Source organism: Protomyctophum parallelum (genome assembly GCF_964188405.1).
Source record: "Protomyctophum parallelum genome assembly, chromosome: 23".
Lineage (NCBI taxonomy): Eukaryota > Metazoa > Chordata > Actinopteri > Myctophiformes > Myctophidae > Protomyctophum > Protomyctophum parallelum.
Window position 1 is genome coordinate 31775405 of NC_139715.1, and position 13402 is coordinate 31788806.

The 13402-nt window shown below is 45.8% G+C and overlaps 1 protein-coding gene across 1 annotated transcript in view; it reads left to right on the plus strand.

Annotated features, from left to right (window-relative positions):
- Positions 1-9021, plus strand: part of f2 (coagulation factor II (thrombin)) — a gene marked incomplete at both ends in the record, with an annotated part of 14674 nt that extends 5653 nt beyond the window's left edge. Inside the window, 8 exons of the mRNA XM_083758491.1 lie at positions 2385-2681; positions 3436-3552; positions 4012-4138; positions 5020-5187; positions 6033-6206; positions 6430-6608; positions 7894-7964; positions 8866-9021. Of these exons, the coding sequence (XP_083614617.1) occupies positions 2385-2681; positions 3436-3552; positions 4012-4138; positions 5020-5187; positions 6033-6206; positions 6430-6608; positions 7894-7964; positions 8866-9021 (1289 nt within the window). The remainder of the gene's footprint in view (positions 1-2384; positions 2682-3435; positions 3553-4011; positions 4139-5019; positions 5188-6032; positions 6207-6429; positions 6609-7893; positions 7965-8865) is intronic.
- Positions 9022-13402: the final 4381 nt, after the last annotated feature.

The following is a 13402-nucleotide window of genomic DNA, read 5'->3' on the forward strand; positions in this document are numbered from 1 at the left end:
ACTCCCACCTGTCTGTCTCTCCATCTGTCTGTCTGTCTCTCCACCTGCCTGACTCTCCACCTGTCTGTCTCTCCGTATGTCTGTCTCTCCACCTGTCTGTCTCTCCAACACCTGTCCGTCTCTCCACCTGTCTGTCTCTCCGTATGTCTGTCTCTCCACCTGTCTGTCTCTCCACCTGTCTGTCTCTCCACCTGTCCGTCTCTCCACCTGTCTGTCTCTCCGTATGTCTGTCTCTCCACCTGTCTGTCTCTCCAACACCTGTCCGTCTCTCCACCTGTCTGTCTCTCCGTATGTCTGTCTCTCCACCTGTCTGTCTCTCCAACACCTGTCCGTCTCTCCACCTGTCTGTCTCTCCGTATGTCTGTCTCTCCACCTGTCTGTCTCTCCACCTGTCTGTCTCTCCACCTGTCTGTCTCTCCACCTGTCTGTCTCTCCGTATGTCTGTCTCTCCACCTGTCTGTCTCTCCGTATGTCTGTCTCTCCACCTGTCTGTCTCTCCACCTGTCCGTCTCTCCACCTGTCTGTCTCTCCACCTGTCTGTCTCTCCAACACCTGTCCGTCTCTCCACCTGTCTGTCTCTCCGTATGTCTGTCTCTCCACCTGTCTGTCTCTCCAACACCTGTCCGTCTCTCCACCTGTCTGTCTCTCCGTATGTCTGTCTCTCCACCTGTCTGTCTCTCCAACACCTGTCCGTCTCTCCACCTGTCTGTCTCTCCGTATGTCTGTCTCTCCACCTGTCTGTCTCTCCACCTGTCTGTCTCTCCACCTGTCTGTCTCTCCGTATGTCTGTCTCTCCACCTGTCTGTCTCTCCACCTGTCCGTCTCTCCACCTGTCTGTCTCTCCAACACCTGTCCGTCTCTCCACCTGTCTGTCTCTCCGTATGTCTGTCTCTCCACCTGTCTGTCTCTCCACCTGTCTGTCTCTCCGTATGTCTGTCTCTCCACCTGTCTGTCTCTCCACCTGTCTGTCTCTCCGTATGTCTGTCTCTCCACCTGTCTGTCTCTCCACCTGTCCGTCTCTCCACCTGTCTGTCTCTCCGTATGTCTGTCTCTCCACCTGTCTGTCTCTCCACCTGTCCGTCTCTCCACCTGTCTGTCTCTCCAACACCTGTCCGTCTCTCCACCTGTCTGTCTCTCCGTATGTCTGTCTCTCCACCTGTCTGTCTCTCCGTATGTCTGTCTCTCCGTATGTCTGTCTCTCCACCTGTCCGTCTCTCCACCTGTCTGTCTCTCCACCTGTCTGTCTCTCCACCTGTCTGTCTCTCCAACACCTGTCCGTCTCTCCACCTGTCTGTCTCTCCGTATGTCTGTCTCTCCACCTGTCCGTCTCTCCACCTGTCCGTCTCTCCACCTGTCTGTCTCTCCGTATGTCTGTCTCTCCACCTGTCTGTCTCTCCGTATGTCTGTCTCTCCACCTGTCTGTCTCTCCGTATGTCTGTCTCTCCACCTGTCTGTCTCTCCAACACCTGTCCGTCTCTCCACCTGTCTGTCTCTCCACCTGTCTGTCTCTCCAACACCTGTCCGTCTCTCCACCTGTCTGTCTCTCCACCTGTCTGTCTCTCCGTATGTCTGTCTCTCCACCTGTCTGTCTCTCCACCTGTCTGTCTCTCCACCTGTCTGTCTCTCCGTATGTCTGTCTCTCCACCTGTCTGTCTCTCCGTATGTCTGTCTCTCCACCTGTCCGTCTCTCCACCTGTCTGTCTCTCCACCTGTCTGTCTCTCCACCTGTCTGTCTCTCCACCTGTCCGTCTCTCCACCTGTCTGTCTCTCCACCTGTCTGTCTCTCCACCTGTCCGTCTCTCCACCTGTCTGTCTCTCCATCTGTCTGTCCGTCTCTCCACCTGTCTGTCTCTCCACCTGTCTGTCTCTCCGTATGTCTGTCTCTCCACCTGTCTGTCTCTCCGTATGTCTGTCTCTCCGTATGTCTGTCTCTCCACCTGTCCGTCTCTCCACCTGTCTGTCTCTCCACCTGTCTGTCTCTCCACCTGTCTGTCTCTCCACCTGTCCGTCTCTCCACCTGTCTGTCTCTCCACCTGTCCGTCTCTCCACCTGTCTGTCTCTCCACCTGTCTGTCTCTCCAACACCTGTCCGTCTCTCCACCTGTCTGTCTCTCCAACACCTGTCCGTCTCTCCACCTGTCTGTCTCTCCACCTGTCTGTCTCTCCACCTGTCTGTCTCTCCACCTGTCTGTCTGTCTCTCCACCTGCCTGACTCTCCACCTGTCTGTCTCTCCGTATGTCTGTCTCTCCACCTGCCTGACTCTCCACCTGTCTGTCTCTCCGTATGTCTGTCTCTCCACCTGCCTGACTCTCCACCTGTCTGTCTCTCCGTCTGTCTGTCTCTCCACCTGTCTGTCTCTCCACCCATCTGTCTCTCTCTCCCAGGCCAGGCGTTCGTGCCGTCCACCCCGGCTCCGCCCAGGCAGGCGCCGGGCAGAGTCTGCCTGACCAACAACGGCGTGGACTACGCGGGCGACCTCTCCGTGACCCTGGGAGGCCACGCCTGCCTGCCGTGGGCGTCGCCGGCGGCCAAGAGCCACGCCAAGGGCAAGGAGTTCATCGCCGAGGTCGCGCTGACCGGAAACCACTGCCGCAACCCCGACGTGGACCCCGAGGGGCCCTGGTGCTTCGTGGAGGTCAAGGGCAACGTGACCCTAGACTACTGTGACCTTGACCTGTGTGGTAAATACACTGCTGTGACCTTTGACCTGTGTGGTAAATTTCGTCGACGAAAAACGAAGACGAATTTTTTTTCGTCGACTACCTTTTTTCACTGACAAAAACTAAATAAAAACTAAATAAAAACGAATCTATGATGACTAAAACTATAAGACTAAATATACTGACAATTTCGTCAACAAATAAAAACTAGACTAAAATGTTAGTAAGGGACTAGTGGACAAGAGATCCAGTTTTATGCTGGGTTGCATGCTGAAAATAGCAGATATACAATCTCACAACGCGTTGTGAGATTGTATATCTGCTATTTTCAGCATGCAACCAAAGTGTAAAATATGTCATTACAACGACATCACAAGGCCTGTGAAAACACATTTTAGTCGACTAAATCAACTGTAGATTTAGTCGACTAAAACTAGACTAAACACTAGAACATTCCAGGCGACTAAAATGTGACTAAAACTAAGTGAAAACTATTCAAGAGACTATGACGACTATGACGTTGTCCCTGGAACAACATATTTTCAGATGGGGCTCGGCAGCCAATTACATTATAATCTTGGGGGTCCATGACATGAAAATGTTTGAGAACGACTGACATAGAAACATGATGATTTTGAAGACATTTGTAGAATCTCAGGTCAGGTCAAAATGGACCGATTGGACGTGTGTGTGTGTGTGTGTGTGTGTGTGTGTGTGTGCGTGTGTGTGTGTGTGTGCGTGTGTGTGTGTGTGTGTGTGTGTGCGTGCTCCCCAGATGACACACTGGGCAGGACCTCTGAGGTCACAGAGGGCAGAGAGCGGTCCGTTCTCTCTAAACCCGGCCCACGGAAAACCTTCTTCAGCCCGCGGAGCTTCGGCAGCGGAGAGCAAGGTATTAATATATAATAATAATAATAATAATATATATAATATATTATTAATAATTATAGAGCAAGGTACTAAAATACATTATTATAATTATTAGTAAGACTCGCGAACGCGGGAAGCAAACGCAGCTCGTAAATTGCAATAACAAGAATAAATTGTTGTTTTTCTTTTTTTTTTAAGGTTTCATTTTTTTCCATAATTTTTAGTTATTTTTTAAGTTTATTTTTAATGTTTTTTTTTTTTTTTTACTTTACTTTTTTCATACTGTGTCCATAAAAAAATTATTCTGCTCTTTTGAATGCATTAATTGCATACACTATTCGGTGATATATTTTCTGCCTATTCGGGCCGAATAGGCTGAAAATGCATTTTTAGCCATTTTCTGCCGAATATTTTCTGCGGCCAAATATTTGGTGCATCACTAGTTATTGTATATGTATATGTGCGTGTGTGCGTGAGACAGTGTGTGGGAACAGACCTCTGTTTGAATCCAAGAACATCGCCGATCAGAACGAGAAGGAGCTTCTGGAATCGTACCGAGGAAGTCGCATCGTCAACGGAGACGACGCAGAGGTGGCCTCGGCGCCATGGTAACCACCACAACATAGACACACACACACACACACACACACACACACACACACACACACACACACACACACACACACACACACACACACACACACACACACACAAAACATTAAACAAACACATTGCAGTCAAACGCAAAACGGGAAAAAAACATGCATTATACAATACAACAGGTTTGGTTTTGAGGAAGCAATCTGATTGGTTGAAACAGCCATCTAGCCGTGCTTAAACGAGCATGATGGAAACGCCTAATCAAAAGATAAAAACCAGCTGCTCTGTTCTCCCAGAGCGCAGTTGACTGGGTTGCTAGGCTAGCCATTTTCTTGGGTCATTTGTGGTCGTATAGTAGTGGCTACAACTGTCATTAAAAAATATATGAAGACATTTGTAGAATCGTCCTCAGGTTGTATCAAAGGCAATAATACCTTGTATTAACTTGTATATCTATTGTATCAAAGGCAGGTGATGTTTACCTTGTATTAACGTGTATATCTATTGTATCAAAGGCAGGTGATGTTTACCTTGTATTAACGTGTATATCTATTGTATCAAAGGCAGGTGATGTTTACCTTGTATTAACTTGTATATCTATTGTATCAAAGGCAGGTGATGTTTATCTTGTATTAACTTGTATATCTATTGTATCAAAGGCAGGTTATGTTTACCTTGTATTAACGTGTATATCTATTGTATCAAAGGCAGGTGATGTTTACCTTGTATTAACGTGTATATCTATTGTATCAAAGGCAGGTGATGTTTATCTTGTATATCTATTGTATCAAAGGCAGGTGATGTTTATCTTGTATTAACTTGTATATCTATTGTATCAAAGGCAGGTGATGTTTATCTTGTATTAACGTGTATATCTATTGTATCAAAGGCAGGTGATGCTCTACAAAAGGAGTCCTCAGGAGCTCCTGTGCGGCGCGTCGCTCATCAGTGACGAGTGGATTCTCACGGCGGCTCACTGCATCCTCTATCCTCCGTGGAACAAGAACTTCACCGCCGACGACATCCTGGTCCGACTGGGCAAACACAACCGAGCCAAGTGAGACCCACCGCTACACCTGTACACCGTTCCCCCCCCCCCCCCCCACACACACACACACACACACAGCTGCACTGGGGCTGGGTTCTGGAGGCTTGATACAAAGGACAGATATTATGGACTTTAAAGCAAGGACGCCCGCACGACTCCAATGTCTATAGTTTCTCTGAGCAGTCTTACCGGGTGAGCGGTCGAGGAAAGTTAACTTTACAAGACATTCTCTGATATGGATTCCCCTGAGTCTGCAATAAAGAATCAATCAATCTCTAAGGAGAGAATACCTGCAGCACTGTCATTTGGTTTAAGGCACTTTTTATTATTTTATATTCGCACAGTATGCTATGCTGCACAGTGGCGTGCACAGACATTTAGAGGGGCAGGTGCTCAAGTGAAAAAAAAGGGCACCTTGTGCTGCGCATTTTGGGGCGCCGGGAACCCATTTTGGTGCTTTATAGCTATTGAAAAATAGCAGATCTACAAGCTCATAGCGCGCCACCGAGTGGCGCGCTACGAGCTTGTAGGTCTGCTATTTATTTTTTTATCGAAGAACCACTTGACATAGAAACATAGCTTTAGATTGTGGGGGCCTAAATAATATAGTAGAAGCGTTTTTTTATCAATGTCACCGCATGGTCCACACACTACAAATTAAGAAAACTTTTTTATTTTTTTTAAGAGCAAAATTGCCAAAAGGGCAGGGGGTGCTCTAGCACCCCCTGGTGTCTATCTGTGCACGCCACTGATGCTGCAGAACAGACAGCACAACGTAGGCGTTTCGGCGTATAGCCTTCGTCAGCGTTATACTATTGATAGTATAACGCTGTCGTGATGTCGTCTTTCTATAGGTTTGAGCGCGGCACGGAGAAGATCGTGGCCATCGATGACATCATCGTCCACCCCAAGTACAACTGGAGGGAGAACCTGAACCGTGACATCGCTCTGCTGCACATGAGACGGCCAATCACGTTCACCGAACACATCCACCCTGTGTGTCTGCCGAGCAAGAAGGTCGCCAAGACGTAAGACACACACACGCACACGCACACGCACACACACACACACACACACACACACACACACACACACACACACACACACACACACACACACACACACACTTTGACCCACAGACGTGTCCCCGTTGCCCTGTCGCAGAGCACAGAATGTTTAATTAGATGACATGTTTAGACAGAGGTTCAAAGTGGCTGCATGTGACTGACGGCCGTTCTCTTACCCCAATAGGCTGATGTTTGAGGGCTATAAGGGGCGTGTCACCGGCTGGGGCAACCTGAAGGAGACGTGGAACCCGTCCGCCCGGAATCTACCCACAGTCCTCCAGCAGATCCATCTACCAATCGTAGAGCAGGACACATGCCGCTCCTCCACTGCCGTGAAGATCACCGACAACATGTTCTGTGCAGGTAACGATGCTAGTTAGGGTCGTTGTCCACGTCATTTTCAAATGATCGGAATCGGATCGGGAACCAAAAAGCGTGATCGGGTCATCTCTAGTATTAACATTATATCCATATCATGATATTAATAATAATAATAAACTTTATTTATATAGCACCTTTCATACATAAATGTAGCTCAAAGTGCTTTACAGAGCAGAAAAGATAATAAAAACAAAAGCAAAAAAAAAACAGCATTAAAACAGGCATGCAGTTAAAACAATAGGACAATAACGCAGTGTCAAATCAGGAGAAGGCAGTGGTACAAAGAACAGATAAACTAAGGCAACGACATTAAAAAACAAGCAGTAATGCAATACAGTGAGGACGTGAATAACAAAAAATAAAAGATCACTTAAAAGCAATGTTGTAGAAGTGGGTCTTGAGCTGAGCTTTAAAAATGTCTACAGAGGCTGCCTGACGAAGGTACAGTGGGAGCTTGTTAAACTACAGAGGCTGCCTGACGAAGGTACAGTGGGAGTTTGTTAAACTACAGAGGCTGCCTGTCGAAGGTACAGTGGGAGCTTGTTAAACTACAGAGGCTGCCTGACGAAGGTACAGTGGAAGTTTGTTAAACTACAGAGGCTGCCTGTCGAAGGTACAGTGGGAGTTTGTTAAACTACAGAGGCTGCCTGTCGAAGGTACAGTGGGAGTTTGTTAAACTACAGAGGCTGCCTGTCGAAGGTACAGTGGGAGTTTATTAAACTAGAGAGGCTGCCTGTCGAAGGTACAATGGGAGTTTGTTAAACTACAGAGGCTGCCTGTCGAAGGTACAGTGGGAGTTTGTTAAACTACAGAGGCTGCCTGTCGAAGGTACAGTGGGAGTTTGTTAAACTACAGAGGCTGCCTGTCGAAGGTACAGTGGGAGTTTATTAAACTAGAGAGGCTGCCTGTCGAAGGTACAGTGGGAGTTTGTTAAACTAAAGCTGCTTCCCCGTATTTTTTAGTTGCCATTTCTTTAGGCAAAGCGAGCAGGCCAGCAGTGGAAGACCGGATATTGTCTGTGAAATTGTACTGTTGTGATATGGCATAAACGCGTTCTATAAAATATAAACATCGGATCGGGAAAAGTTCAGTTCAATGCTTACATAAAAAAGACACCTTTGACCTTGTAGATCCGCTATTTTCACTTCCTGTTTGGCGTTGAAGTTTGACGCTCGGCCGCGGCCACGCCACTTCCCACGACCAAAAACGCCAAAATGAATTCAAAATGGCTGACTTCCTGTTTGGTGTGTGTTTTGTGTGTGCGTAGGCTACAAGCCGGAGGACGCACAGCGTGGCGACGCGTGCGAGGGAGACAGCGGTGGACCCTTTGTGATGAAGGTGACACACACGCACACACACAGTCACACACGCACGCACGCACATACACACACACACACACACACACACACACACACACACACACACACACACACACACACAGTCACACACGCAATAAAACCTCAAGAAAAGATTGCATTTAAAATAAAAATATTCTGTTACAGATTAAGTTTAAATAAATACATTGACAAAAATTTAAACTAAGGGCATTTTGTCCATCATTTCAGTGAGTATTAGTTAGTTTTGCAAACACACAATACAGATTCAGTTAGTTAGTTTTTCTTTTCTAGTTTTTATTTAGTTAAGTTAAGTTAAAGGACCACTTCACCACTTTTCAACCTATCTTCATATAAAAGGCCCTCACTAATAATCATGATAACATGGCATGATTTTTTTCTCATAGGAGGGCTTGTTTAGAAACCGTCTTCCAGTGACATCATCATTAAACAAACTATTATATGAAGATAGGTTGAAAAGTGGTGAAGTGGTCCTTTAACTAAAAATGTTTTCATTTATTTTAACCTTGGTGTGTGTGTGTGTGTGTGTGTGTGTGTGTGTGTGTGTGTATGTGTGTCTTTAACTCTTCAGAACGTAAACTTAAACTAAATGGACCCTTGCAGGTTTAATTTATGCTCTTGAGAGTTAAATTATTGTTAATGTAATGTGAAAAACGAAAAAATAAGTTTATAAAAAAAGTCTCTACACCAAATACTGATCTAACCTATGTGTGTGTGCGCGTCTGTGTGTGTCTGTGTGTGTGCGTGTGTGTCAATGTGCGTGCGCGTCTGTGTGTGTCTGTCTGCGTCTGTGTGTGTCTGTGTGCGTGCGTGTGTGTCTGTGTGGGTGTGTGTCTGTGTGTGTGTGTGTGCCTGTGTGCGTGTCTGCGTGCGTGCGTGCCCAGAACCCAGAGGACCATCGCTGGTACCAGGTGGGCATCGTGTCTTGGGGCGAGGGCTGCGACCGCGACGGGAAGTACGGCTTCTACACGCACGTGTTCCGCATGCGGCGCTGGATGAGGAAGGTCATCGACAAGGCCGGCGCCGACGACGACGATTAGACGCACACACACACACGCATGCACACACGCATGCACACGCACACACACACACACACGCACACACACACGCGCGCACACACTTGTGACAACATGAAAGCGTGAGGACGGCAACTTCACAAGTGCGATGTTTAACCCACGTGGTGTTTTATAACTATTGAAAAACAGCAGATCTACAAGCTCATAGCGCGCCACCGAGTGGCGCGCTAAGAGCTTGTAGGTCTGCTATTTTTTTTGAAAAGTTGTGTGAAAATGCGGCACAAATCTTATGAATATAATATTCTTTTAGAAGACGTTTTTATTTTTATTTTTATTTCGACCTTTTCGGCCCTAAATGGTTTAACAATTGTTTAGGCCCGTCTTTCTCACTGATACTAAAGCACGGGTCACTCGTCTAAATTTAACCTCTAAATGTCTGCTAAACCGAAAGTAAACCTGATTTTAAGTAACCATATAAAATATATAAAGCACGGGTCACTCGTCTAAATCTAACCTCTGAATGTCTGCTAAACCTAAAGTAAACCTGATTTTAAGTAACCATAAATAATAAAATATCCATTTATTGTGAGTACCAGGAAAACCGTCCTCAACCATGTCTGTTTCTCAAAGCATATTATACTGTGTGCGCGTGTGTGTGTACACACGCACGCACACATGCGCGAGCGCACACAAACGCGAGCGAGCACATATACACACACACACACACACACACACAGATAAACGATGGAAATAAAGTATTCAGATCAAAGCTCTAGACTCTTGTTTTGTCGTCTTTTTTTCCTCGTCCATTTGTAGGTTCCTGGGTGGGAAGTAGCTCTGATTCATAGCCTTCCTGATACGATCCTGCGAATTTCTGCCCTCCAGTAAGCTGGCTATGGGGCAAACGGGGTTAAATCTCAAATCAAAATCTTTAGTGGAAATCTCACGAACGTTTTTGCTACTCACCAAAACAAACACGGGTTGTGTCATTAGAAAGCCTACTTTCCTTAGTGGACGCACTCTGAGCCCCCCCCCCACCACGCGTATAAACGGTACTTTTTGTCCAAAAGGGGATTTTGTTTCCACCGGAAAAAAATTAATTTTTAGTTACTCCGCTGCGCCCTCTACTGATATTGCCCAGAGAACTGCCTCATAGAGAATATTTTTCCTCCGGTGAAAACAAAATCCCCTTTTGGCCAAAAAGTACCGTTTTTACGTGTGGTGGGGGGGGGGCTCAGAGTGCTTCCACTAAGGAAAGTAGGCTTTCTATTGACACAACCCGTGTTTGTATTGGTGAGTAGGTCAAACGTTCGTGAGATTTCCACTAAAGAGGAGAGGCTGGTCTGATTTAGATTTGAGATTTAACCCCGTTTGCCCCATATAGCCTTACTAAGCCTAATTCGCAGAATCGTATCAGGAAGGCTATGAATCAGAGCTAGGTGGGAAGTACCTCTTCAGAATAAAAGACCAACAAATAAAATGTCACTTTTTTATTTTGTTTTTTATTCCAAACAATACATGTTTATGTATGAGAACATTTATAAAACCAGGATTCATTTATTTCCCAGCCGCATCCTATTGGCTAGAGGAGGCCGTCACTGGATGAATTCCAGCCAATCGATGTTGTGGCTGCGGTCACATGACAGGAAGTCCACTAAGGGTAATTATTAATGAATTAATTCAGTAATCAAGAAATATATTTTTGTAAGAATTTATATATTTTTTTGTTTTACATATCGAGGGGAAAACATTTATCTTTTTAAAAATCTTTTTTCCACTAAATTCATTACCACCCTATTGTGTACAACAGGGTCGCAAAAAAAAACATACTTTTGTTTCTTTATTAATCCCCTAAAAAATATGAATCTGTTAAATTGATTAGTTTGATTAAGAGTTGCACTCGATTGTTAATATTCCGCAGACAGTAAAAGACAACCTACAATAACCAGTTATCAAGCAAAACTTCCTTTTGTTTTAATAATGAAGCAAAATCCTTTATGAAATAGATACAATTAATTGTAATTATGGATGGGTCATAATAACCAAATATTCTAATAATCGTTTTTGGGGGATAAAAATTCAATTATTATTATTATTATGTTAATTCATATGTTTTAATTATTTGTTTCGGTTGCAAAGGTTAGTGTCATTCAAACCCCGCCCACGGTGACGCTTTTCGCTACACAACAACGCACTCGTCCGATTGTATTTTACGGATGTTAATAGATAGATAATTGTCTCCACCAGGCCGAAGGCATGGGGGGAGAGTATGTTTTGCACTCCGTCTGTACGTCCGTGTGTCCGTCAGTGTGTCCGTGTGTGTGTCCGTGAGCAGCTAATCTCGGCCACCGTTAACCCGGTCGATGCCAAATTTTGCACCCACACTCCCTGGATGCCAACGATGAACCTCTGCCCCAAACTTTCCAGAACGGCCTGTTATAGCGTCACCAGGAGGCCGCTTTGTGCAAAACAAGTTTTTGCACAGTACACCTACAGATTTTGTCCAAACATCGCGCAAATTGGTACACAGTCTCTCTAGAGCCATTCAACGAAACACGTCTTTCAGATTTCTCAGACTCCATCCTGATTGGTTAAGATTGGCTTCCAAAGTTCACAGGAGTGCTCAGTTTCAAACAAAATGCTGCAAATCATGAACACATCGCGTGATTTCCGTGAAATTGTGCACGCACATTCCCACTAGGCCGAGGACGAAATGCCACATGAACAATTTCAACTCAGCCTCAAGGTGGCGCTATAACTGGCCCAAAAGTGTTTTTACCTCTAACTGCACGGATCTGTGGATAATTTACTTTTGTTGCCCTTTTATCCAACCACCAGATGAAGGCAAGCTGCAATGTCCTACATTCCTATCCTGGTGAAGACCTGTGCCCAGAAGGGCACTTTTTCTAGTTGATTTCTGTAGTGACTAATAGATTATAGCAGTGGCTTGTCATGTTGTGGTCCCACGGACCGAAATGACCATACATGATAGAACATTTGATTCAGCGTTAAAACATTTTACTTTTATTTAATACAAAAAAAAAGAAACAGATTGACACAGAATCAAATGTTTTTATGGTGATGCATGGCTTGGTTCCTTATATTTTAACAGTATACAGTCATGAGTCCAACACCATTACCCAAAGCCCTAAACCCTAAACCAACACCATTACCCAAAGCCCTAAACCCTAAACCAACACCATTACCCAAAGCCCTAAACCCTAAACCAACACCATTACCCAAAGCCCTAAACCCTAAACCAACACCATTACCCAAAGCCCTAAACCCTAAACCAACACCATTACCCAAAGCCCTAAACCCTAAACCAACACCATTACCCAAAGCCCTAAACCCTAAACCCTAAACCAACACCATTACCCAAAGCCCTAAACCCTAAACCTCACCTCACAGGAAGCCAGAGCATATAGTTTTAACCTGCCACGGGTTAGTTGTAACCTAACTGGGCATGCAATGTCGGGAGCCACGGGTTCGTTTTAACCTGCCACGGATTGGTTTTAACCTGCCGCGCATGTCTGGAGCCACGGGTTAGTTGTAACTGGCAGTGCATGTTGGGAGCCACATGTTAGTTATAACCTGCCGCGCATGTTGGGAGCCACATGTTAGTTATAACCTGCCGCGCATGTTGGGAGCCACATGTTAGTTATAACCTGCCGCGCATGTTGGAGCCACGGGTTAGTTTTAACCTGCCGCACATGTCTGGAGCCACATGTTAGTTATAACCTGCCGCGCATGTTGGAGCCACGGGTTAGTTTTAACCTGCTGCACATGTCTGGAGCCACATGTTAGTTATAACCTGCCGCACATGTTGGAGCCACATGTTAGTTATAACCTGCCGCACATGTTGGAGCCACGGGTTAGTTATAACCTGCCGCACATGTTGGGAGCCACATGTTAGTTATAACCTGCCGCACATGTTGGGAGCCACATGTTAGTTATAACCTGCCGCACATGTTGGAGCCACGGGTTAGTTATAACCTGCCGCACATGTTGGGAGCCACGGGTTAGTTTTAACCTGCCGCACATGTTGGAGCCACGGGTTAGTTTTAACCTGCCGCACATGTCTGGAGCCACATGTTAGTTTTAACCTGCCGCACATGTTGGGAGCCACATGTTAGTTATAACCTGCCGCACATGTTGGGAGCCACATGTTAGTTATAACCTGCCACAGGTTAGTTTTAACCTGCCGCGCATGTTGGGAGCCACAGGTTCGTTTTAACCTGCCACAGGTTAGTTATAACCTGCCACAGGTTAGTTATAACCTGCCGCGCATGTTGGGAGCGAACGCACGCACACCTTTCTATATCTGTTGAACCACAAAATGGCCACCACTGCTATGCCCTTTAACTGGTGTCAGTAGCTGTGTCTGTCGCTCAGGCGGTGTGTG